Here is a 26360-nt window from a genome sequence, read left to right on the forward strand (position 1 = left end):
TGAGCCGGCGGGTATTCTCAAAGAGGGGGTAATTTTGTCTGCCATCTCCCCTGATTTGCGGCGGGTGCTGCAAAAATTTCAGGCTAATAGACCTGACCGTTGCCCAGCGGAGAAACTGTTTGTCCCTGATAGGTGGACGAATAAAGTTATCTCTGAGGTTCATTGTTCGGTGTTGGCTGGTCATCCTGGAATCTTTGGTACCAGAGATTTGGTGGCTAGATCCTTTTGGTGGCCGTCTCTGTCGCGGGATGTGCGTTCTTTTGTGCAGTCCTGTGGGATTTGTGCTCGGGCTAAGCCCTGCTGTTCTCGTGCCAGTGGGTTGCTTTTGCCCTTGCCGGTCCCGAAGAGGCCTTGGACGCATATCTCTGTGGATTTTATTTCGGATCTCCCCGTCTCTCAAAGAATGTCGGTCATTTGGGTGGTTTGTGATCGCTTCTCTAAGATGGTCCATTTGGTGCCCTTGTCTAAATTGCCTTCCTCCTCTGATTTGGTGCCATTGTTTTTTCAGCATGTGGTTCGTTTACATGGCATTCCAGAGAACATCGTTTCTGACAGAGGTTCCCAGTTTGTTTCGAGGTTTTGGCGAGCCTTTTGTGCTAGGATGGGCATTGATTTGTCTTTTTCCTCGGCTTTCCATCCTCAGACAAATGGCCAGACTGAACGAACCAATCAGACCTTGGAAACATATCTGAGATGTTTTGTTTCTGCTGATCAGGATGATTGGGTGTCCTTTTTGCCTTTGGCTGAGTTCGCCCTTAATAATCGGGCCAGCTCGGCTACTTTGGTTTCGCCGTTTTTCTGCAATTCTGGGTTCCATCCTCGTTTCTCTTCAGGGCAGGTTGAGTCTTCGGACTGTCCTGGTGTGGATACTGTGGTGGATAGGTTGCAGCAGATTTGGACTCATGTAGTGGACAGTCTGACTTTGTCCCAGGAGAAGGCTCAACGTTTCGCTAACCGCAGGTGCTGTGTGGGTCCCCGACTTCGTGTTGGGGATTTGGTTTGGTTGTCATCTCGACATATTCCTATGAAGGTTTCCTCTCCTAAATTTAAGCCTCGTTTCATTGGTCCATATAGGATTTCTGAGGTTCTTAATCCTGTGTCTTTTCGTTTGACTCTTCTGGCTTCTTTTTCCATAACGTGTTCCATAGGTCATTGTTGCGGAGATACGTGGCACCTGTGGTTCCATCTATTGATCCTCCTGCTCCGGTTTTGGTTGAAGGGGAATTGGAGTATATTGTGGAGAAGATTTTGGATTCTCGTGTTTCGAGACGGAAACTCCAGTATCTGGTTAAGTGGAAAGGTTATGGTCAGGAAGATAATTCCTGGGTCTTTGCCTCTGATGTCCATGCTGCCGATCTGGTTCGTGCCTTTCATGTGGCTCATCCTGGTCGGCCTGGGGGCTCTGGTGAGGGTTCGGTGACCCCTCCTCAAGGGGGGGGGTACTGTTGTGAATTCTGTGGCCAAGCTCACTCCTGTGGTCGTGAGTGGTACTGCGGCTGGTTCTGTCTATAAGCTTCCTTTGGTGGATGAGAGTGGTACTGCGGCTTCTGAGTTTCCTTCCTCAGGTGATGAGGTTAAGTCGTTAGGTGCTGCTCTATTTAACTCCACCTGGTGCTTTGATCCTGGCCTCCAGTCTATGTTCTAGTATTGGTCTTGCTTCCTCCTGGATCGTTCTTGTGGCCTCTCTATCCTGCATAAGCTAAGTTCTGCTTGTGTTATTTTTGTTTGCTATATTTTCTGTCCAGCTTGCTATATTGGTTTTTCTTGCTTGCTGGAAGCTCTGAGACGCAGAGGGAGCACCTCCGTACCGTTAGTCGCTGCGGAGGGTCTTTTTGCCCGTCTGCGTGGTTGTTTGTAGGTTTTTGTGTTGACCGCAAAGCTATCTTTCCTATCCTCGGTCTATTCAGTAAGTCGGGCCTCACTTTGCTAAATCTATTTCATCTCTGTGTTTGTATTTCATCTTTACTCACAGTCATTATATGTGGGGGGCTGCCTTTTCCTTTGGGGAATTTCTCTGAGGCAAGGTAGGCTTATTTTTCTATCTTCAGGGCTAGTTAGTTTCTCAGGCTGTGCCGAGTTGCATAGGGAGCGTTAGGCGCAATCCACGGCTACCTCTAGTGTGGTGTGATAGGATTAGGGATTGCGGTCAGCAGAGTTTCCACGTCTCAGAGCTCGTCCTATGTTTTTGGTAAATGTCAGGTCACCTTGTGTGCTCTGAACTTCAAGGTCCATTGTGGTTCTGAATTACCTGTTCATAACAGGCATGGTCACGGTGTGGCTGTATTTCTCCCTTGTATGTGGTATTATTGATCACTATGTGGTGGTAATATCTGGTCAGGTCATGGTGTGGTGGTATTTGTTCCATGTATGTGGTAATATTTGGTCTGGTCACACTATGGCAGTATATGTTCCTTGTATGTGGTAATATGTGCCCTAGTCACGGTTTGGCAGTATTTGTCCCTTGTATGTGATATCATTTGGTCACTATGTGGTCGAATATATAATCCAATCATGGTGTGGCAGTATTTCTCCCTTGTACGTGATACTATTGTAACTTCTTTTAAGTAAAGAACACCTTTCATGCAAACTATTGTAATTGTACATCCCAGTTATGATGACGTGTTTACAGTAAGTGTACAGGAGCCGCCTGTGTTTTACAGTCGATGCTCCAGTATAAGAGCTATTAGGTATTTGCTTATAACTGCATGTCGGGTTTTTAGAGTCAATTCCCCCTGTGGGCTGCAGACACCCCTGTCCGACCCTGTTTGCCACTATGGCCGTTCCTAAGCTTCTCTGCTCGCTGATGCCTTGGAACTATCGCCCAGTGCATTCTCTTCATCTCACGTTCCCTTCTCGGCTCTATCCCGTTGCCTCCTGGACTTGCACGCTCTATTTTACTCTTCCCAGCTTCCTGCCTCTGACCTCGTCTCCACAGAATCACTTGCTCCTTTTTGTCGCTTTCTCTCGTCTTTCTACTAGATCACGCTATCCGTCTTCTTGGTCTCCTCTCACTTTAGGGACACCCACATCATGCAGCTCTGCTGAGCAGTGATCAGCAAACGTGCTCGGAGAACGTCTTATCTGAGCATGCCTGGGTGTTATCCGAATACCATTGAGTGCTTGTATATTATGTACGAGACCATGATAGACAGCCTCAACACATGTGGGGATTCCCTAACAAACAGGCAATCCCCATGTGTTCAGGTTGTCTAAAGCCACAAATCTTGCAGCCACAAAGACTCGAACATAATATATGAGCTTGCCCAGATGCCTGGATAACACCCGAGCATGCTCGGATAAGATGGAATCTGATCTTGTTTGCTCATCATCACTACTGCTGAGTAATCAGACCAGAGGTCTGCTCAAGCTAGGCCCTGCCTGTGTCTGGCTCACTGCCAGGAAGTCCTCTCTAATCTTGCCACTTAGCCCCTCCCACTCTTGGCTGGTCCCAACTCTTAGGCTAAGTTCACATTACGTTAAAGCAGCCCGTTCAACACATGCATTAAACAGGCTGCGTTAACGCAAGTGCCGACATGCCATTGCGCTAGCGCAGATAGAGCTAGCAGATGCTCTATCTGTGCTATCGGTGACGGACCCAGAAACGCTGCAGCCCCAGGGTCCGTCACTCAATGACGGCACATTGCTAGCGCACTCCCATTTTGGGCGTACGCCAGCGATGCGCCCAAAATAGAGCTCAATGACAGCGTTAACGGACTGCGTTACACCGTGTTATGCGGTGTAACGCAATCCGTCTAATGGACTACCTGGACGTGATGTGAACTCAGCCTTAACTCTATCCATAAATACTCACTACCTGTTGCTGGGCAGAGCACAACTCTATCACATGACAATGCAAAACATTAAACAGGAAAACATTATAATGCATTACATCACAGCAACACAGTTTTCTTCAAGATGGAACATAGGCCATATGTTTATCTCATTACTAGTGTTGAGCATTCCGATACTGCAAATATTGGGTATCGGCCGATATTCGCTGTATCGGATTTCCGATACTAAGTTCGATACTTTTAAGATATCGAATACCGGAATCGGAAGTTCCTATAGTGCAATGATGCACTATAATGGAGTGTGGGCGGTGCGTGGGCGGAGACAACGTGTCTGTGTGTGCAGGTGGGGTCTGTGCGTGACCGTGGGGGTCTGTGCGGCCTGCCAGTGGTCTGTACGGGCCTGCTGGGGATCTGTGCGGGCTGCCGGGGGTCTGTGCGGGCTGCCAGGGGTCTGTACGGGCCTGCCGGGGGTTGTGTGTGTGTGCAGGTATTGTCCGATGGGACTACAAGTCCCATCGGGCTATGCCTGCTACAATGACAGTGATTGACAATCATCCGGCTTATGTGTTGAATGTAAAAAAACAAACAAAAAAAAAAAACATACATACTACATACATTCAACATACATAGTACATACTATATACATTCTACATACATACATACTACATTACAAACATACTACATACATACTGTACATACATACTACATACATACTACATACATACATACCTACTACATACAGACATACATACAACATACATACAACATCCATACTACATACATACTGCATACATACATACATACTACATACATACATACTACATACATACAACATACATACTACATACATCCATACTACATACATACTACATCAGGGGTGTCAAACTGCATTCCTCGAGGGCTGCAAACAGTTCATGTTTTCAGGATTTCCTTGTACTGCACAGGTGATAATTTAATCACCTACACACATAATGATTGCAGCACCTTGTGCAATGCTAAGGAAATCTTGAAAACACGCATGGTTTGCGGCCCTTGAGGAATGCAGTTTGACACCCCTGTACTACATACATGCTGCATACATAAAACATACATACAACATACTGCATACATGCTACATACATACAACATACTACATACATACTACATACAATACATTAATACATTACATACAATACATACATATAGAAATACAGTACATATAACATAGAGTACATACTCACCATCACTTGTCATTTTGTTCCCCGAAGCCATTGTCATCTGCAAAAAATATGAAAATAACAAACAAACAATATACTCCCTGATCCACAGAAATCCATGAGTGTCCCACGATGATCTCCCGTGGAGAACGGCAGCATCAGCTGATGCAACCGCTCTCTAGGGGCTCCAGGAACACAATGACGGGAGGAGGGTATCCTTCTGCACTGTATTCCTCCGCCGCTGTAAAAAAAAAAAAAAATAGTCCCTAGTCTCACTTTTGGCATTGCTGTATGAGAAATTTTCCCACGCAGCAATTGCCATAAAGTGAGACTCTGAACTATAGTAACCTCTCAGTGATGCACTGCGGGAGCCATTGTCTCCGGTCAGTGTGTCACTGAAGGTCCTATAGAGCAGTGAGATCACCCGATGTCACTATTCTATAGGGGAGATCGTCGTGGGACACTCATTGTTAATTGGACTACGGCGGACAGGTAGTATACAGTTTATTATTTTAAGTTTTTTGCAGGCGCCGAAGTATGGCAAGTATGGTAAATGAAGAATATTAAAATACTTTTTTCTGGCTGTGTCTTTATTTTTTTTTTTAACTCTTTCACTACACTAGGATTAATAATGGATATGCGTCTTATTGACGGCTCTACATCATTAACCCAGCTTAATGTCACCTTACAATAGCAAGGTGACATTAACCCCTTATTACCCCATATCCCACCGCTACATGAGAGTGGGAAGAGAGGGGCTAAGTGCCGGAATTGGCGTATCTTACAGATGCGCCATTTCTGGGGCGGCTGCGGACTGATATTTGTAGCCGGGGGGATCAATATCCATGACCCCTCTCTAGGCTATGAATATCAGCCCACAGCTGTCTGCGTAGCCTTTCTGGCTATAAAATATAGGCAGACCCCACATCGAGGGCGGGAGCCCATGCCATTGTTTTCCTTTTTTTTTTAAATTAAACGCTCATTAATGCCTCTTTCACACTTGCGTCGGTACGAGTCCGTCGCTATGCGTCGGGCCGACGTACCGAAGCACGTAGTGAAATTTGTGCACGACGTGGGCAGTGGATGCAGTTTTTCAACGCATCTGCTGCCCATTCTGAAGTCCGGGAAGGAGGGGGAGGAGTTTCCACCGCACATGCGCGGTAGAAAATGGCAGATGCAACGAACAAAAAAGTTCACTTGAATGTTTTTTCATGCCGACGGTCCGCCAAAACACGACGGATCCGTTACATGACGGACAGTCCCACAGCTGCACCCCAACAGTTTGAGCAGCACTCTAAGAAGAGTCAATGCCCTGAGACAGGGCGATAGTCCCTCACTTTTGTCACTGAGGATGATTTCATTCCCCAGGGATTACTCCGGAGTGGTCCTTGTGCTGGGATGCACGTTTGGATAGCTGTCATCATCCCATTAGATAAGAATTAATGTGTTTGTGTGTGTGCTTTAATAAAGTGTAAGGAATGCTTAGATGAAGTGGCAACTATTTGACAGCCAGGAATGGATGTTTGACATCCCATGATCTATGTAGACTAGTTGTATACTTCGTGTAGTATGGGCTGTCAACAGGGGTCATTTCACGATAGGCAGGAACATAGCTAACATAATGTGTGATAATAAAATTATCAAAAGGAAGAGGCCCCTGTGCAAGAACCGTATATGGGCTGTTTGCAGCACAATAGCTCATCAAAATGCAGAATTCCACCTGCTTTGGAGGTGTAAGTGGGCCCTTTTACCTCTTGGGCCCCTGTGCTACCAAAGAAGTTGCACCAATGATATGTCCGCACCTGAATGGAACCATAGGAAGAATGATACAGCGACAGAGATGACCGTCTGATAGCCTAGCTCGACTATCCATCTCTCCTGAAGACCCTTTCAGCTTTTTGAGAGTTGGGTGGAGGACATCATATCTGAAAATAGGGTCCTACAGCTGCACCCCAACAGTTTGAGCAGCACTCTAAGAAGAGTCAATGCCCTGAGACAGGGCGATAGTCCCTCACTTTTGTCACCGAGGATGATTTAATTCCCCATGGATTACTCCAGAGTGTTTCTTGTGCTGGGATGCAGGTCTGGACAGCTGTTGTCATCCCATTAGATAGATAAGAATTAATGTGTTTGTGTGTGTACTTTAATAAAATGTAAGGCATGCTTGGATGAAGTGGCAACTATAAGACTATAGACTAGTTGTATACTTCATGTAGTATGGGTTGACAACAGGGGTCATTTCGCGATAGGCAGGAACATAGCTAACATAATGTGTGATAATAAAATTATCAAAAGGAAGAGGCCCCTGTGCAATAGCTCATCAAAATGCAGAATTCCACCTGTTTTGGAGGTGTAAGTGGGCCCTTTGACCTCTTGGGCCCCTGTGCTACCAAAGAAGTTGCACCAATGATATGTCCGCCCCTGAATGAAACCATAGGACGGATGCTACTACAGCTACAGAGATGAGCGTCTGATAGCCTAGCTCGACTATCCATCTCTCCTGAAGGGTGACCAGAAAAATGCACACAGGAAAATTGCCCACAGGAAAAATGCCCACAGGAAAATTCCCCACACGGAAAATTCCCTACACGGAAAATTCCCCACATGGAAAATTCCCTACATGGAAAATTCCCCACACGGAAAATTCCCCACACGGAAAATTGCCAACTGCATCATCACAAAGTTTCAGATCTATGATATTTCAGGTGCAAGGTTCACATGATATGTGAAAAGTGCCCACAGACATGAATACTCACAGGAAAACAGTAGAGAGTTATAGGTGAGATGCTCTGCAGAACAGAGAATAGCATAGAGCTATAGGCTAAATGCTCTGCAGGACAGGGGGATAGTATTCAGGTATATGTGAGATGCTCTGCAGGGCAGGAGAACAATATAGAATTATAGGTGAGATGCTCTGCAGATCAGGAGAATAATATAGAATTATAGGTGAGATGCTCTGCAGGGCAGGATAATAATATAGAATTATAGGTGAGATGCTCTGGAAGCCTAGAAGGCACAGCAGAAAGGTGAGATTCTGTCACTTGTACCACTTTGTGTTCTTGCTGAGAATGTATGATATGCTTTTGCAGTGGAGTCCGATGGGCCCCAGTGTGAAATTTGGCCCTTCCCCCCCACACACACGTTGGTCAGATGTATGGCCCCCTGTAGTGTTCTAAATTCTATAAAGACGTATGAATTGCCCCCCTCCATTATGTAGTAATGTCCCCCATACTGGTATATATGCCCATCATCCTGGTGAATATGTCTGCATCCTGGTATATATGTCCTAATGCTGGTATATATGGTCCCCATCCTAGTATGTATGGTCCACATGATCTCCATCCTGGTATTTATGCCCCCTTTCTGGTATATATGTCCCCAATCCTAGTGTATGTGTCCCCGTTCTGACCCTAATGCATAATTAAAAACAATAACATTCTACTCACCTTTCCTCTGCTCCCACATCGCCCAGTGCTTTTTGTAGCCACCGCACAGCCCAGCAGCTGACATCGGAGTGTGCGCCATTTCATGCACCGCTCCCTGTGGCTGCACCTCTGATGTCAGCTCACAGCCAACGCGCTCCAGCCCTGCAGAGCATCTCACCTATAATTCTATATTCTTCTCCTGATCTGCAGCGCATCTCACCTATAATTCTATATTATTCTCCTGATCTGCAGAGCATCTCACCTATAATTCTATATTATTCTCCTGCCCTGCAGAGAATCTCACCTATAATTCTATATTATTATCCTGATCTGCAGAGCATCTCACCTATAATTCTATATTGTTCTCCTGCCCTGCAGAGCATCTTACATATACCTGAATACTATCCCCCTGTCCTGCAGAGCATTTAGCCTATAGCTCTATGCTATTCACTGTTCTGCAGAGCATCTCACCTATAACTTTCTACTGTTTTCCTGTGAGTATTCATGTCTGTGGGCACTTTTCACATTTCATGTGAACCTTGCACCTGAAATATCATAGATCTGAAACTTTGTGATGATGCAATTGCCAATTTTCCGTGTACAGGGGGCCATACATCTGACCAACGTGTGTGTGGGGGGGAAGGGCCAAATTTCACACTGGGGCCCATCGGACTCCACTGCAAAAGCATATCATACATTCTCAGCAAGAACACAAAGTGGTACAAGTGACAGAATCTCACCTTTCTGCTGTGCCTTCTAGGCTTCCAGAGCATCTCACCTATAATTCTATATTATTATCCTGCCCTGCAGAGCATCTCACCTATAATTCTATATTATTCTCCTGATCTGCAGAGCATCTCACCTATAATTCTATATTGTTCTCCAGGACCAACTATCTCTGCCAGCAGCAGTGATACTTTTGCGAGCACTGATAGCAGTGATGGCTCCTCTGGATCACACTGCTGCTGGTTTGCTGGTTCTGCATGTGCTGCTGTTTTGGGCTGGTGGGAGCAGTGAGGCAGAATCAGTGAGAGATGAGAGCAGACTAGATCTATCTATTGCTGATAATGACAGACTGCTGCAAACCACAGATCATCATTTTTGCAGTTTTGCACTAGGTCAACTGTAAATCACAAGTTGATCACATATTATGTGAACATCCTCACCTTGCACCTGAAATATCATAGATCTGAAACTTTTGTGATGCTTTAATTGGCAATTTTCCGTGTGGGGAATTTTCCGTGTGGGGAATTTTCCATGTGGGGAATTTTCCGTGTGGGGAATTTTCCATGTGGGGAATTTTCCGTGTGGGGTATTTTCCGTGTGGGGAATTTTCCTGTGGGCATTTTTCCTGTGGGCATTTTTCCTGTGGGCATTTTTCCTGTGGTTAATTTTCCTGTGTGCAATTTTCCTGTGTGCATTTTTCAGGGAACCCTCCTGAAGACCCTTTCAGCTTTTTGAGAGTTGGGTGGAGGACATCATCTCTGAAAATAGGGTCCCACAGCTGCACCCCTACAGTTTGAGCAGCATTCAAAGAAGAGTCAATGCCCTGAGACATTGCGATAGTCCCTCACTTTTGTCACTGAAGATGATTTTATTCCCCAGGGATTTCTCCGGAGTGGTCCTTGTGCTGGGATGCAGGTCTGGACAGCTGTTGTCATCCCATTAGATAGATAAGAATTAATGTGTTTGTGTGTGTACTTTAATACAGCGTAAGGAATGCATAGATGAAGAAGCAACTATAAGGCAGCCAGGTATGGATGTCTGACATCCCATGATCTATGCAGACTAGCTGTATACTTCATGTAGGATGGACTGTCAACAGGGGTCATTTCACGATAGGCAGGAACATCTACTATATAATTGTCTAAGGGTCACTTCCGTCTGTCTGTCTTTCTGTCTGTCACGGATATTCATTGGTCGCGGCCTCTGTCTGTCATGGAAATCCAAGTCGCTGATTGGTCGTGGCAAAACAGCCACGACTAATCAGCGACGGGCACAGTCCGGCGGAAAAATGGCCGCTCCTTCCTCCCCGCAGTCAGTGCCCGCTCCGTACTCCCCTCCAGTCAGCGCTCACACAGGGTGAATGGCAGCGTTGACCGCGGTATAACGCACTCGGTTAACGCTGCTATTAACCCTGTGTGACCAACTTTTTACTATTCATGCTGCCTATGCAATATATCAATAGTAAAAGATCTAATGTTAAAAATAATTAAAAAAATAAAAAATAGTTATATACTCACTGTCCGTCAGATCAGGAACAGGCCTTTCCCGCTCCTCGCGACACCCCTGTGACCGCTCCATGCATTGCAGTCTCACGAGATGATGACGTGCGGTCTCGCGAGACCACTACGTCATCATCTCGCGAGACCACAATGCACTCTTCAGACCGGAGTGAGCGAGAAGCGTCTGTAACCGCTTCGATCCGGGGGCCAACGGAGGGTGAGTATATAACTATTTTTTATTTTAATTCTTTTTTTTTTAACAGGGATATGGTGCCCACATTGCTATACACTGCGTGGGCTGTGCAATATATTACGTGGGCTGTATTATATACTACTACGTGGCTGGGCAATATTCTACGTGGCTGGGCAATATACTATGTGACTGGGCAATATACTACATGGCTGTGCAATGTACTATGGGGGCTGTGCAATATACTGCGTGGGCTGTGCTATACACTACGTGGCCTGTTATACACCACATGGCCTGTGTTATACACTATGTGGCCTGTGTTATATACTGAGTGCGCGGGCTGTGCAATATACTACGTGGCTGGCAAATATACTATGTGGCTGGGCAATATACTACGTGGCTGGCCAATATACTACGTGACTGGGCAGTATACTACGTGTCTGTGCTGTATACTACGTGGCTGGGCAATATACTACGTGGCTGGGCAATACACTACGTGGCTGGGCAATATACTACGTGGCTGGACAGTAAACTACGTGACTGGACAGTATACTACGTGACTGGGCAGTATACAACGTGTCTGTGCTGTATACTACGTGACTGGGCAATATACTACGTGGCTGGGCAATATACTACTTCACTGGGCAATATACTACGTGGCTGGGCAATATACTATGTGGCTGGGCAATATACTACGTGGCTGGGCAATATACTACGTGGCTGGGCAATATACTATGTGGCTGGGCAATATACTACGTCACTGGGCAATATACTAGGTGGCTGGGCAATATACTACGTGGCTGGGCAATATACTACGTGGCTGGGCAATATACTACGTGGACATGCATATTCTAGAATACCCGATGCGTTAGAATTGGGCCACCAACTAGTAGCTTACATAATGTGTGATAATAAAATTATCAAAAGGAAGAGGCCCCTGTGCAAGAACTGTATATGGGCTGTTTGCAGCACAATAGCTCATCAAAATGCAGAATTCCACCTGCTTTGGAGGTGTAAGTGGGCCCTACATATGGGTTGGCTTTTGAACATTAGGAAAAATATTTGAGAGATGCTTTGCACAGAATTTTGCAAAATTGTGTGAGCTCATCTCTCAAATATTTTTCCTAATGTTCAAAAGCCATTTTGCTATTCATATTTCATGTATTTCATATTAGACAATGCTTTGGCATGATAGAGTGCAACCTTTTCTTGTATATTGTATATGGAGGTAGCTGCTCCTGGTATGCACCTATTCACACTAGTTTGGATGTGCCAGTCGTTTTTCTGTCACCCCCACTGTTTAGTCTGAAAACCCATTTAGCACATCATACGTGAAGCTTCAGGGTTAGGGCTCATATTCACATTCGAGAAACTCGGATGAGTCTTGCACGTTAATACCCGGCACTCAGATTGGAGCGTGCGGCCGCATAGAAATACTTACAATTTCTGCACGAAAATTAATATAAGGTGTGGAATGTGAAATTTTTGTGCAGGACTCATTGCGGATGCAATGCACAAGGTGAAATCTGCAACAAAATCTGCACATAATGTGGATTTTGCTGCAGAAAAATATGCAACAAATCTGCCAGGTGTGAACATAACGTTAAAGGGAACCTGTCACCTGAATTTGGCGGGACTGGTTTTGGGTCATATGGGCGGAGTTTTCGGGTGTTTGATTCACCCTTTCCTTACCTGCTGGCTGCATGCTGGCCGAAATATTGGATTGAAGTTCATTCTCTGTCCTCCGTAGTACACGCCTGGGCAAAGTAATCTTGCCTTGCGCAGGCGTGTACTATGGATGACAGAGAATGAACTTCAATCCAATATTGCAGCCAGCATGCAGCCAGCGGGTAAGGAAAGGGTGAATCAAACACCCAAAAACTCCGCCCATATGACTGAAAACCGGTCCCTCCAAATTCAGGTGACAGGTTCCCTTTAATCTGCTCTCCTGTTCCTTTAAGAAGTTACTTCTGGATTAGCTCACCTGCCGGCAATGTGAGTCCTGCTATTGAACAGGTGATGCCTGCGACCTGGACGTCTCCAGAGAAGAGCTGATTGTGCATTAAAGATCAGGGTTCTTCTGGTAAACATTATGATTATTACTATATTATGATTGCATATAAAACATAGATGTGTATCTGTAAACTATTTATGACATAAGGTGAAAAATAGGTAATGAATTGATGTTGGGTGCATTCATTGTAATATGTGTATATACTCCATACGATAACCGTATTATTTGGCCCAAGCAGTGTACACAGTGACGGACTCTTTGCCTTTGATGTGTAAGGGAAGTTGCTGTTGTGCCTTCTCTTATCCTAGAACACTCTTCCATACGGCATCTGACCTGTATGAGGCTTTTTCTTTATGGCATTTTCCTCTTTTCTTTCAACAGTTGGAATACAGCACCGCTAGGCCATGTTCACACACCGCTTGTTTTTGTTTGTCTATTTTTTTTTTTTTTTTTAAAGATAAATGTAAAGCTGCTTTTTACAGTGCAGGCAAACACTATACGATTTCAGAAATGTCATGCACACACTTTTTTTTCCCTTACTGAATTTGAATATTGCTGTGTTTTTTTAAAAAAACTGCAGCATGTCCAATGTTTCAGCATTTTTTTTTTTTCACTTATAGAATGTGGTGAATAAGTGTAATAATGCAGCAAAAATGTTGCCATCAGTTTTTGTAGCGTTTTTGTTGGGAGGGGGAGGTAGAGCACGTACGACAGGATGTGAAGCACATTTCTATTTGTGAGCTTTCCACGTTTGAACTATGTCTTGGTCTCCTCACATGAGCATGGATGTCCGTTTTTAGTACAGTTTAATGACACTAGTGATAGGCCGGGATCACACATGTGAGGAATACGGTCGGGTCTCGCATGTTAATCGCTGGCACTCAGGAGCGGAGCGTGCGGCTCCATGTATTGCTATGGGGCCGCCCGCTCTGCTCCTGAGTGCCAGCGGCAATTTCGGGTATTAACATGCGATACGCCGCCGCATTTCTCGCATGTGTGATCCCGGCCCTAAGGTAAGCAGTACCCTATCAAGTCAATGACCTACATTAGATAAATCATGCCTGTCCAATTCAACTCTACCCGCTTTTATTACACTTGCAATTGTGTATTTTTTTTTTTTTCATGAACTCGTGAACTTTTTTTTTTCTTCATAATAGTCACTATTTTTTCAGACAAAGAAAAAAAAAAAAAAAAAAAAAAAACAAACCTTTTCCACTAGTTTGATCAAATTGATCACTTTTTTTTTTTCTAAAAATGTTTTATGGTATCATAGTGTTAAGATTTAGAAGGGACCTCAACCCCCTGCTCAATGCAGCATTCACTAAATCATGTCAGACAGATATCTGTCCAGCCTCGGCTTGAATGCTTCCATTGAAGTCACCACCCACCTTCCACGCACTGTTCCTATTGCATTAGTGGCCTAACCCCCTGTATTGTTCATACTTGCATGGTGGAAACAAAGCTGACTTTTGGAATCCTGAAAAACACAGCAAAAACTGCTTTTTGTCTGCGTTTTTTTTTCCTACTGCCAAGAGATCAGGTTTTGGCTGCAAAAAAAAATCAGGCACAAAGCAATGTGTGAACATAGCCTTATAGTTTTCTGTAGACATGCACCACATAGGTGTATTGGGATCCATATTGTACATATGTGTACATGAAGCCTCGTATTGAAAGTGTAATGGATCCATGTGTTAAACTGGGTGCTCAGGATTTGCCATGGCTCTGAGAAGAACAATCTAGCTCTAAGGCCGTCCATCTGTCATACATGGTGACCATAAATTTGCGGTCTGCTCTACTCCATAGCTTTTGGGAGGAAGCGAAGCCCCAGGTTAGAAGCTTTGTTTGGTACACAGTACTTCTTATTCTATAAAGTGACCCTCTCGGTGGTAGTAATTGATTTATGGATGGATTTATGCGCCTCACTTGTGGTTAGAGCGTAGTATCCACCACTGCACCATTCTACAAGATCGCGCATCCATGTACCGCTGGCACAATACTCCAGCTTTGTCATGCGCGAAAGACGGTCCGCATGTTAGCCGATCGGATGTGAGTTCACAGGCAGTTTGCAAAAATTGGGGAAATTTGACCACGTCTGCGTGTTTTTTATTTTTCTTCTTATCATTTGATAAAGGCACATAAAAGTTTGCCAAACTATATCCGAGCCTCCAGACTCTCCTTTGGCAGATGTCAGATGAGAGCAGGTGCAGCCATAGTAGACTATGCTCCCACAATGGTTATTTGGTGAACTTTTGATGTTGCAGATTTTCTGCACCTTTAGGTCATTGTGGTTTTTTTAATATATTTTTCTGCGGTTGTATTGCCTATGGCATTACTTTTTTTTTTTTTTTTTTTTTTTTGTCTCTTCTTGATATCTCCTTTTTAAATTGAGCTACTTTGATTTTGATACTTCCTGGTATTTGACTTTGACAACTTTTATTCATCTAGTCATGTGCGAATTACATGTGTTTATAGCGTTTCCGAAGAAGAAACGCGCTAAAAACAAACATGCTTTTTGCCTATGGATTTTTACATATTGAAAGCAAGTCTATGCAGAAATTCTTGGCATACCTACAAGAGAAATTGACATGTTGCGGATTTATAAAAAAAACTCACCGCAGACCAATTTCCGCAGCGTAAAAACAAACAAAAAAATCAGTGGGCATTCTATTTCTATAAATGTCATTTACTTTGTTAGATCGGTAAAATGCTTTTTTTTTTTTTTTTTTGCAGCAAACCTAGCATCAGCAATTCATCATAGGTGCTTAAAGGGGTTGTTCACTGGACAATCTAAATGTTTGCCCCCATTAAAATAACACTTATTCTCACCTCCCGTGCCGGCGTGTCGATATACTGGTGTCGGTACTCGCATTCCTGAGGCTCACATGAGGCTTTTTTTCATGTGAACCATGCGCCCAATTAATGCTGACGTCATTGTCCCCACGTTCAGACATATTGAACATCAACAGGAAGTCAGGGCTGTGTCTCTGACGCCAGCGTTGATTTGGTATCGGGCTCACATGACAAAACCTCGTGTGAGCCCCGGAAACAAAAGTGCCGACATCACCGAAACCACACCGGCATCGAAGGTGAGTAGAAGTGTTATTTTAATGGTGTCAAACATTCAGATTGAGAAGGGTTTGTGCTAGTGGTGGAAAGCCCTTTAACCTTAATCTATGACACTGGATCCTTTTCTTAATCCTGGAGATGAGCTCCTACCACAGGTGTTCAGCTGCGGCTTACGCCCCTCTTCCCATTGAAAACACATGCAAGCTTGGTCAGGCTTCTGTATGCGCTGGTGAATCGGGAAAATTGTTGGCTGAACAATAGTGATGAGCGAATATACTCATTACTTGAGATTTCCCGAGCACACTCGGGTGTCCTCCGAGTATTTTTTAGATTGTTTTCCTCACCTCAGCTGAATGATTTACATCTGTTAGCCAGCATAAGTACATGTGGGGGTTGCCTGGTTGCTAGGGAATCCCCACATGTGATCACGCTGGCTAACAGATGTAAATCATTCAGCTGCGGTGAGGATGGAAAACTAAATCTCCGAACAATAAAAAATACTCGGAGGACACCCGAGCATGCTCAAGAAATCTCGAGTAACGAGTATATTCACTCATCACTACTGAACAACCATTTGGGCGACCCTTATCCTAGATATAGGGGCACCATTTGGTGGCTTTGGTTGCAAATTGAAGAAAAAAACCCTGTGGTTATGCCAAACAGCAAATTAAGTAAAGTAGCTCCAATAATCCAGTACATCCTGAGAGTTTTATTTTTTTTTTTTTTAATAATCGTATCACATTATTTCTGCTGCAGATTTCAATGACAATAGGCAGTGTATTTAGATGTTGTCTTGGTGCGGGGATGGTCCGCCTTTCTGTGGGGTGGTCTTAGTATACAAGTACAATCTGGAGACTGGATCTCTAGACATGAACTTAGTAAAGATACCAGTCCTGGATGTGATTCTTTCTGCTGTATTGTTACTTTGTTTTTTTGCTTGTTTGCATACTTCCAAAGTAACATAATTACAATATTTTAAAATGTTGTATAATTATAATAATCATTGCTGATTTTACATGTTTTTTTTTTTAAACAGGTATGGCTGGTAAAGGAAGAGGGCGAGGGTCAAACTTTACATTTGACCTGCAAGCAATTGGCTTTTCAAGGGGTGATGCTCTTCCAGAAACTCAAGCACAGCCCTTGCCCCTGTACCCAGTAAGTGCTGTTATTGCTATGGATTTCAAAGGCCTCATTCTGATGTCCGGTTTTTGCACACGAGTGCTATCCGCTATTTTCATAGATGGCACTTTCACCTATAATTGTCTATGGGGCCATTCACAAGTTCGATTATTTTTTTTCCAGGTCACCACCTGACAGCACACTGGAGGACGTCCTTCTTATCCATCATGGGACAGGAAACCCGAGAGTTTAAAAGGACCCTCCCCCCTACCACCCTTCAGTGTTTTTCCTGTCCCATTATGGATAGGAAAAGACGAGAGAAGACTGACCGTTCTGTGTGGGAGGTGTGGATCGGGGAGGCTTTGCTTCACCCTTCCCACCATGAGGCACCCGCCGGCCAACACCCGCCCAAGGGCCCTCTGCCTACCAGTGTAGCGCTCCCCCTGCCGGGGGCTCTCGACCCTTCTGGTGCATGCGGTCCCGGCAGCTGCCTCTGCTGATGGCGGCGTCTCCATGCGGCTGCCGGGGGGGGAAGCCAAACCACACTGCACCGCGCTCAGTTTCCGGCAGCGCGTCACTTCCGGTTTGCGGCCGAGGGGGGCGGGCGGCGTCTCTTCAGCTGGAGAAGTTCTGGAGCGGTCAGATGGCGCGAAAGTGCTGCACCAGACTAACAGAACAAAAAGGTATGAGCCTGGGGTGAGCATTAAGCGATCTCCAAGGGAGCATGGAGGACGTGGCCACATCTGATGTGGGACAGGCGTGCATAACACCAGTAAGTGGGGCGGGAGCCCTGTATAATATGGAACCTCACAAAATTGTCCACCATAGTAGCGAAAGCTATGTATTTCTTGTAGGGTGCCTCCTTGCTTGAGAAATCTTTAAAAGAAGCCCAGCAGGAATAAAAAGTGTCCTATCTGTGCGTCTAAGATGAAGGATACCTTGCTGAAACCCCTGTGTGAAGCATGCACCTGCAGGCTCATAGGAGAGGAGCAGGCTTCTCTTATGACAAATGAGGGCCATCATAAGAGAGGAGGTTCAGGCTTCCGTATCAGGCCTGGTACTCCTTCAGGCCTCGCTTCCAGAAAAATCTAGGAAGAGTATTCCTCTGGAGACTCCTTATCTTCTGTGTCTGATCTTATCTTCCGTGTCAGATCTAGATGAGGAGGAAGAAAGTAGAGAGCCTCCGGAGAAAGGGAGAAGATATTTATTTTTCGCTGCAGACACGGGAGAACTTTTAGAGGCTGTACGGCATACTATGCAGATTAAAGAGCCTCAACCATCCTGTTTGGTTCAGGATGAGATGTTTGAGGTTTACACTCTCAAACCTCTAAGGTTTTTCCGGTAAACTCCCATATCCAATCCATGATTCTGGAGGAAGCGGAGAAAAAGCTGACTATTCCTAAGGACTTCAGACTCCGCTTGCCGTTTGATCCAGAGGAGGTTAAAGAATGGGTGGACATTCCTAAAATAGACATATCGTTGGCTAAAGTGTCCAAAAGGACTGCAATTCCTTTTGAGGACTCTTTTTCCAACCTAAAAGAGCCCATGGATAGAAAGGCAGACAGTTTTAGAAAGGGCCTGGGAGAGTTCATCAGCAGTTATTGGAGCGAATATAGCAGCGACTTCTGTTGCTCGCTCTATGCACCTATGGATAGATGATCTTCAGGATCAGTTAACAACCAAGACTCCTAGGGAAACTATTCTAAAATCCCTGCCTCTGTTAAAATTGGCAACCACCTTTTTGGCAGATGCATCTGCAGAAGTAGTTGGGTTCACAGCTAGGGGTCAATCCCTATCTAATGCAGCCCAAAGAGCTATCTGGCTCAAGAGCTGGTCGGGGGATATGCATTCTAAGAATAAGCTGTGTTCGATATCCTTTTCTGGGGGCAGGGTCTTCGGACCGGTCCTCGATTACATTTTAGAGAAGGCCTCAGATGTAAAGAAAGGGTTCCCGGGAGAAAAGCCTAAAAAATTCCAGCCCTTTCGTAGACCCCGCTATAATCCAAATCCAGATTACAGGGGTAAAGGAAAGCGGGGTAGATGGAGTTATCAAAAAGGTGGGGACAACAGGCTCAAAAGCAAAGATTCGAGCTACTCGGGTTCGGGCTCTAGCCACCGGAGAAAATGATGCCATCAGAGTGGGGGGGTCGTTTAGCCGAATTCCTAGTAGGATGGCGGGAAGTAACGGCAAGTCCTTGGGTCTTACACTTTGTGTCCCAGGGATACAAAATAGAGTTTATATCTCTCCCTCCCAAAAGATTCCTAGTTTCCAGCTCCCATCTAAAATCGGTGTCCCCCATGTGGTCAGATATACAGGACCTCCTGGAAATGGTGGCAATTGTTCCGGTACCCCCTCAGGAAGAGTACAGAGGTCATTACTCAAATCTCTTCTCAATAATAAAACCGTCTGGAGAATCGAGAACAATAATAAAGCTAAAACGCCTAAACAAATGGGTGACATACAAGAGATTAAAAATGGAGTCAATTCGGTCAACTATTCCTCTGTTAGGAAGGGGTATGGTAATGTGTACTCTGGATCTAAAGAGTGCATATTACCATGTACCTATTCATCTAAATCACCAAAAGTTTCTGAGGTTTGTGGTAAATATGGAAGGCAAAATCTACCATTTCAATTTTGCTCTCTGCCCTTCGGCCTGGCATCAGCTCCCAGAGCTTTTACAAAACTTATGGTAGAGGTGGTCTCCTATCTGAGAAATCGGGATATAATGGTAATTCCTTATTTAGACGACTTTTTAATAGCGGCCGACTCGGTAAACCAGCTCAGGATCAACTGTCAATCCCTCATTTCCACACTAGAGAGTCTAGGGTGGATTATAAATTGGAAAAAATCGGATCTGATACCCAAGTCCAGAATAAAGTTCTTAGGAGTCATGCTAGATTCGGAGACAAGAATATCCTACCTACCAGAAGACAGGCTAAAGGGCAAAATAGAAAAAGTCCATCTCTTTGCTCAAGGCCAGAATTCTATCAGAGACGGGATGAAAATCTTAGGATTGACGGCCTGCATCCCTTGCGTGAACTGGAGCCAGTTTCATTCTCAGCAGCTTCAGCAGGGAGTTCTGACGAGCTGGAACAGAAAACTGAACTCACTAAATCAGAGGCTGAGACTCTCTCTTTAGGTCAAGAGATCCTCTTTTTCTGGTTAACAGGAGGGGTTCCTCTACTGACAGCATTTTTAGCAAGGGAAACCAACTCCGTTTCGGCCAGTGAGGAGTTATGAGAATGACATTGGCCTTGTTCGCGCAGATTTTCCTGAGTGTCCTTGGAATCATTGCCAGAGGAGGAAAAGCATACAGAAGACCGTTGTTCCAGGGGTGGGAGGAAGCATCGATCGCTGTTGGGTTTTCCCAGGGATTTAAGGAGTAAAAGGTTCTGACCTTTAGATTTCGCTTGGCAGCAAACAGATCCACATCCGGCTTCCCCCAATGATGACAAAGACTTTGAAGACCTCGATGTTCAGTTCCCACTCTGTAGTGGATACTCTTTCTGCTGAGGAAATCCGCCAACTGGTTCTTGGATCCTTCCAAATGCACCGCCGAGATTGACAGTTCTGACTTTTCTGCCCATCTGAAGATCTGTTCCGCCAGACCCTGCAATGCCATATGTCTTGGGCCGCCTTAATGTCGAAGGAAGGCTACAGTCGTCGTATTGTCCGAAAAGACTTTTACATGTTTGTTTCTCAGTAGGTTCTGCGCGGCCGTTAAGACCTTCCAAACTGCGTGTAGTTCCCTGTTGTTTGATTTCTTGCTGTCCTTCCTTCCCCAACGACCTTGGAAATATCTTCCTTGAACATGACCTCCCCAACCTTGCTGACTTGCGTCTGTCATGACTGAAACACTCGGGGTTTGAAGCCATGGTACCCCTACCTGAAGGTTCCTGGGAAGAGTCCACCATTTCAAGGATCTTCTTCAGCAGGATCCAGTTCTACACCAGAACCCAGGAGCTCTTCGATTGGCAGCCTGGATCTTGAACGGCAGGTCTTTAAAAGCAAAGGGCCTTTCAGATGACAATATCTCTACCCTCCAAGCCAGCAGAAAACCAGTCACATCCGCTATCTATACAAAAATATGGCAACGATTTTGTGGGTTTTGCGGGGAGATGACAGTTGATACTGACCATCCAAATATCCCAAGGATCCTTGACTTCCTGCAGTCAGGATTCCAAAAAGGCCTTAGACCTAGTACATTGAGAGTCCAAATAGCGGCCCTGAGTGTTTTTCGATTTCTATCTCTCTAACCACCCCTGGATCAGTCGGTTCTCTAGAGCAGTCCAGAAGCTAAAACCTTTAATCAGGAGATCGGTTCCGCCATGGGATCTTAATCTGGTCCTGAATTTTCTATGTGAACAGCCGTGGGACATAATGGGGGACATAGAAATCAATAAACTCTCCCTTTAAAACCGCGTTTTTAGTAGCGATCACGTCTGCAGAAAGGTTGGGGGAATTACAGGCTCCATCAGTACAGAACCTGTATTTGCAAATCTTTGAGGATAAACTAGTGCTAAGACTCGACCCGGCCTTTCTCCCAAAAGTCGTCTCAGATGCTAATATGAATCAGGATATTGTCTTGCCATCATTTTGTCAGTTCCCTAAAAACCCAAAAGAAAGGTTTTACCATAATTTGGACGTGAGGGAGACTGTACTCAAGTACCTTGATTTATCTAAGCCCTGGAGACAGGATAACAACCTGTTTGTTCAGTTTAGGGGTCCGAATAAAGGTAAGAGTGTCTAAAGCGACTATTGCACGGTGGATAAAGTTCACAATCAATTTGGCTTATGAAGCTAAAGGGGAGAGCTCCCCGGTTAATCTTAGAGCCCATTCATCTAGGGCCATGGCCACGTCATGGACAGAGTAAGGGGGGGGCTACGATCTGCAGGGCTACATCATGGTCTAGCCTTAGTACCTTTTCTAAACATTGTAAGAGGGCCCCATTCTCATCTGCCAGTAAAAACTCAAAGAAAGGATTACACTCTTGGGCACAAATGGGAGGTGAATTTCTGTCCACTTCTGCTTAGGACAGACACTTTCAGGGCTTTGTTGTGGCCTATAATGCTGGTGGATGGTAAATGCATGCTCCCTCTGTTATGACCTGGTGGTTAGGAGCACCCGGAATGACCTGATAGTTAAACCTCATACAGGACGAGCTCTGGGATGTGGGAGCTCTGCTGACCGCAAGCCCTAATCCTATCACACACACTAGAAATAGCCGTGGAGCGCTCCTGACCAGACCCAGGCGCCTCGTCACAGCCTAAGAACTATCTAGCCCTAGAGATAGAAAATTAAGCCTACCTTGCCTCAGAGAAATTCCCCAAAGGTAAAGGAAGCCCCCCACATATATTGACTGTGAGTAAAGATGAAAGTCACAAACGCAGAAATGAAACAGGTTTCAGCAAAGGGAGGCCAGACTTACTAAATAGACAGAGGATAGGAAAGGTAACTTTGGGAAACACACATTCGCCAGAAGACTCGCTACACTCATCAGGAGGGCGTTAAACTAGAAGAAGAGGGGACGGGAAGAAAAACATTAGACTTGAACAAAGAAGATCCAGGAAAACATACTCAGAAGGGAGGTAAGAACATTTCTAAAACAATCCACAGCGAGGAGATTGGAACAAAACAAAATCCTCTAAACTGCATGCTCGCAAACGCCAGAAGCCTGACAAACAAGATGGAAGAACTAGAAGCAGAAATATCTACAGGTAACTTTGACATAGTGGGAATAACCGAGACATGGTTAGATGAAAGCTATGACTGGGCAGTTAACTTACAGGGTTACAGTCTGTTTAGAAAGGATCGTAAAAATCGAAGAGGAGGAGGGGTTTGTCTCTATGTAAAGTCTTGTCTAAAGTCCACTTTAAGGGAGGATATTAGCGAAGGAAATGAGGATGTCGAGTCCATATGGGTCGAAATTCATGGAGGGAAAAATGGTAACAAAATTCTCATTGGGGTCTGTTACAAACCCCCAAATATAACAGAAACCATGGAAAGTCTACTTCTAAAGCAGATAGATGAAGCTGCAACCCATAATGAGGTCCTGGTTATGGGGGACTTTAACTACCCGGATATTAACTGGGAAACAGAAACCTGTGAAACCCATAAAGGCAACAGGTTTCTGCTAATAACCAAGAAAAATTATCTTTCACAATTGGTGCAGAATCCAACCAGAGGAGCAGCACTTTTAGACCTAATACTATCTAATAGACCTGACAGAATAACAAATCTGCAGGTGGTTGGGCATTTAGGAAATAGCGACCACAATATTGTGCAGTTTCACCTGTCTTTCACTAGGGGGACTTGTCAGGGAGTCACAAAAACATTGAACTTTAGGAAGGCAAAGTTTGAACAGCTTAGAGATGCCCTTAATCTGGTAGACTGGGACAATATCCTCAGAAATGAGAATACAGATAATAAATGGGAAATGTTTAAGAACATCCTAAATAGGCAGTGTAAGCGGTTTATACCTTGTGGGAATAAAAGGACTAGAAATAGGAAAAACCCAATGTGGCTAAACAAAGAAGTAAGACAGGCAATTAACAGTAAAAAGAAAGCATTTGCACTACTAAAGCAGGATGGCACCATTGAAGCTCTAAAAAACTATAGGGAGAAAAATACTTTATCTAAAAAACTAATTAAAGCTGCCAAAAAGGAAACAGAGAAGCACATTGCTAAGGAGAGTAAAACTAATCCCAAACTGTTCTTCAACTATATCAATAGTAAAAGAATAAAAACTGAAAATGTAGGCCCCTTAAAAAATAGCGAGGAAAGAATGGTTGTAGATGACGAGGAAAAAGCTAACATATTAAACACCTTCTTCTCCACGGTATTCACGGTGGAAAATGAAATGCTAGGTGAAATCCCAAGAAACAATGAAAACCCTATATTAAGGGTCACCAATCTAACCCAAGAAGAGGTGCGAAACCGGCTAAATAAGATTAAAATAGATAAATCTCCGGGTCCGGATGGCATACACCCACGAGTACTAAGAGAACTAAGTAATGTAATAGATAAACCATTATTTCTTATTTTTAGTGACTCTATAGCGACAGGGTCTGTTCCGCAGGACTGGCGCATAGCAAATGTGGTGCCAATATTCAAAAAGGGCTCTAAAAGTGAACCTGGAAATTATAGGCCAGTAAGTCTAACCTCCTATTGTTGGTAAAATATTTGAAGGGTTTCTGAGGGATGTTATTCTGGATTATCTCAATGAGAATAACTGTTTAACTCCATATCAGCATGGGTTTATGAGAAATCGCTCCTGTCAAACCAATCTAATCAGTTTTTATGAAGAGGTAAGCTATAGACTGGACCACGGTGAGTCATTGGACGTGGTATATCTCGATTTTTCCAAAGCGTTTGATACCGTGCCGCACAAGAGGTTGGTACACAAAATGAGAATGCTTGGTCTGGGGGAAAATGTGTGTAAATGGGTTAGTAACTGGCTTAGTGATAGAAAGCAGAGGGTGGTTATAAATGGTATAGTCTCTAACTGGGTCGCTGTGACCAGTGGGGTACCGCAGGGGTCGGTATTGGGACCTGTTCTCTTCAACATATTCATTAATGATCTGGTAGAAGGTTTACACAGTAAAATATCGATATTTGCAGATGATACAAAACTATGTAAAGCAGTTAATACAAGAGAAGATAGTATTCTGCTACAGATGGATCTGGATAAGTTGGAAACTTGGGCTGAAAGGTGGCAGATGAGGTTTAACAATGATAAATGTAAGGTTATACACATGGGAAGAGGGAATCAATATCACCATTACACACTGAACGGGAAACCACTGGGTAAATTTGACAGGGAGAAGGACTTGGGGATCCTAGTTAATGATAAACTTACCTGGAGCAGCCAGTGCCAGGCAGCAGCTGCCAAGGCAAACAGGATCATGGGGTGCATTAAAAGAGGTCTGGATACACATGATGAGAGCATTATACTGCCTCTGTACAAATCCCTAGTTAGACCGCACATGGAGTACTGTGTCCAGTTTTGGGCACCGGTGCTCAGGAAGGATATAATGGAACTAGAGAGAGTACAAAGGAGGGCAACAAAATTAATAAAGGGGATGGGAGAACTACAATACCCAGATAGATTAGCGAAATTAGGATTATTTAGTCTAGAAAAAAGACGACTGAGGGGCGATCTAATAACCATGTATAAGTATATAAGGGGACAATACAAATATCTCGCTGAGGATCTGTTTATACCAAGGAAGGTGACAGGCACAAGGGGGCATTCTTTGCGTCTGGAGGAGAGAAGGTTTTTCCACCAACATAGAAGAGGATTCTTTACTGTTAGGGCAGTGAGAATCTGGAATTGCTTGCCTGAGGAGGTGGTGATGGCGAACTCAGTCGAGGGGTTCAAGAGAGGCCTGGATGTCTTCCTGGAGCAGAACAATATTGTATCATACAATTATTAGGTTCTGTAGAAGGACGTAGATCTGGGTATTTATTATGATGGAATATAGGCTGAACTGGATGGACAAATGTCTTTTTTCGGCCTTACTAACTATGTTACTATGTTACTATGATCAGCACAAAAACCTACAAAAGACCACGCAGAGTGTGCAAAAAGGACCTCCGCACCGACTCACGGTGCGGAGGGACCACTCTGCATCCAAGAGCTTCCAGCTAGCAAGACAAAATCATGATAACCAGCTGGACAAGAAAACGGTGAACAAATAAGACTATCAGGAACTTAGCTTCTGCAGGAGAAGGCAGGTCACCAGAGAGATCCAGGAGCGAACTGAAGCAATGCAAAAACATTGACAGCTGGCATGGAGTAACGATCTGAGAGGATTTAAATAGAGCAGCCAACCAAAGGATAAACCACGTCACCTGTGTAAGGAACCTCAGAAGCAGCAGCTTCACTCATAGCCACCAGAGGGAGCCCATAGACAGAACTCGCCGAAGTACCATTCACGACCACAGGAGGGAGCTCGACAACAGAATTCACAACATCCCTCCTTATGGATCCATACTGGTTCATCATATGGTTCTTCTTGATGATTCTTGTGGTATTGATTACTGAGTTATCGGAATGTGTACTATAGATATACTTGGTGTAATAAGATCTGTATACTAACAAATATACATATGCTTGTTGTTTCTGCCTATTCTAGCACATAGACTTCAAACCGTCTTCTTTACTAGAAGGGGAAGAACAGAGCTACTTACTGGCATTAAAAGAAGAACTGCGAGGAAACATGAAATGTTTACCGTACTTCATGGGGAACACCAGTGAAAAGCAAAGTATGGTATATTGAGTTCTATACAATGTCTTACACCCCTACGTACACTCAGGGTAATATACTGTA

General features: G+C 44.4%; 1 protein-coding gene across 1 annotated transcript in view; it reads left to right on the forward strand.

The window, feature by feature from the left end:
* Positions 1 to 15798: 15798 nt before the first annotated feature.
* Positions 15799 to 26360, forward strand: part of POLR3G (RNA polymerase III subunit G) — a 37738-nt gene continuing 27176 nt past the window's right edge. The window contains exons 1-3 of the mRNA XM_069745377.1: positions 15799 to 15927; positions 16944 to 17062; positions 26166 to 26295. Of these exons, the coding sequence (XP_069601478.1) occupies positions 16946 to 17062; positions 26166 to 26295 (247 nt within the window). The 5' untranslated portion in view covers positions 15799 to 15927; positions 16944 to 16945. The remainder of the gene's footprint in view (positions 15928 to 16943; positions 17063 to 26165; positions 26296 to 26360) is intronic.

This window comes from Ranitomeya imitator, chromosome 1 (assembly GCF_032444005.1).
Source record: "Ranitomeya imitator isolate aRanImi1 chromosome 1, aRanImi1.pri, whole genome shotgun sequence".
NCBI classification, from domain to species: Eukaryota; Metazoa; Chordata; class Amphibia; order Anura; family Dendrobatidae; genus Ranitomeya; species Ranitomeya imitator.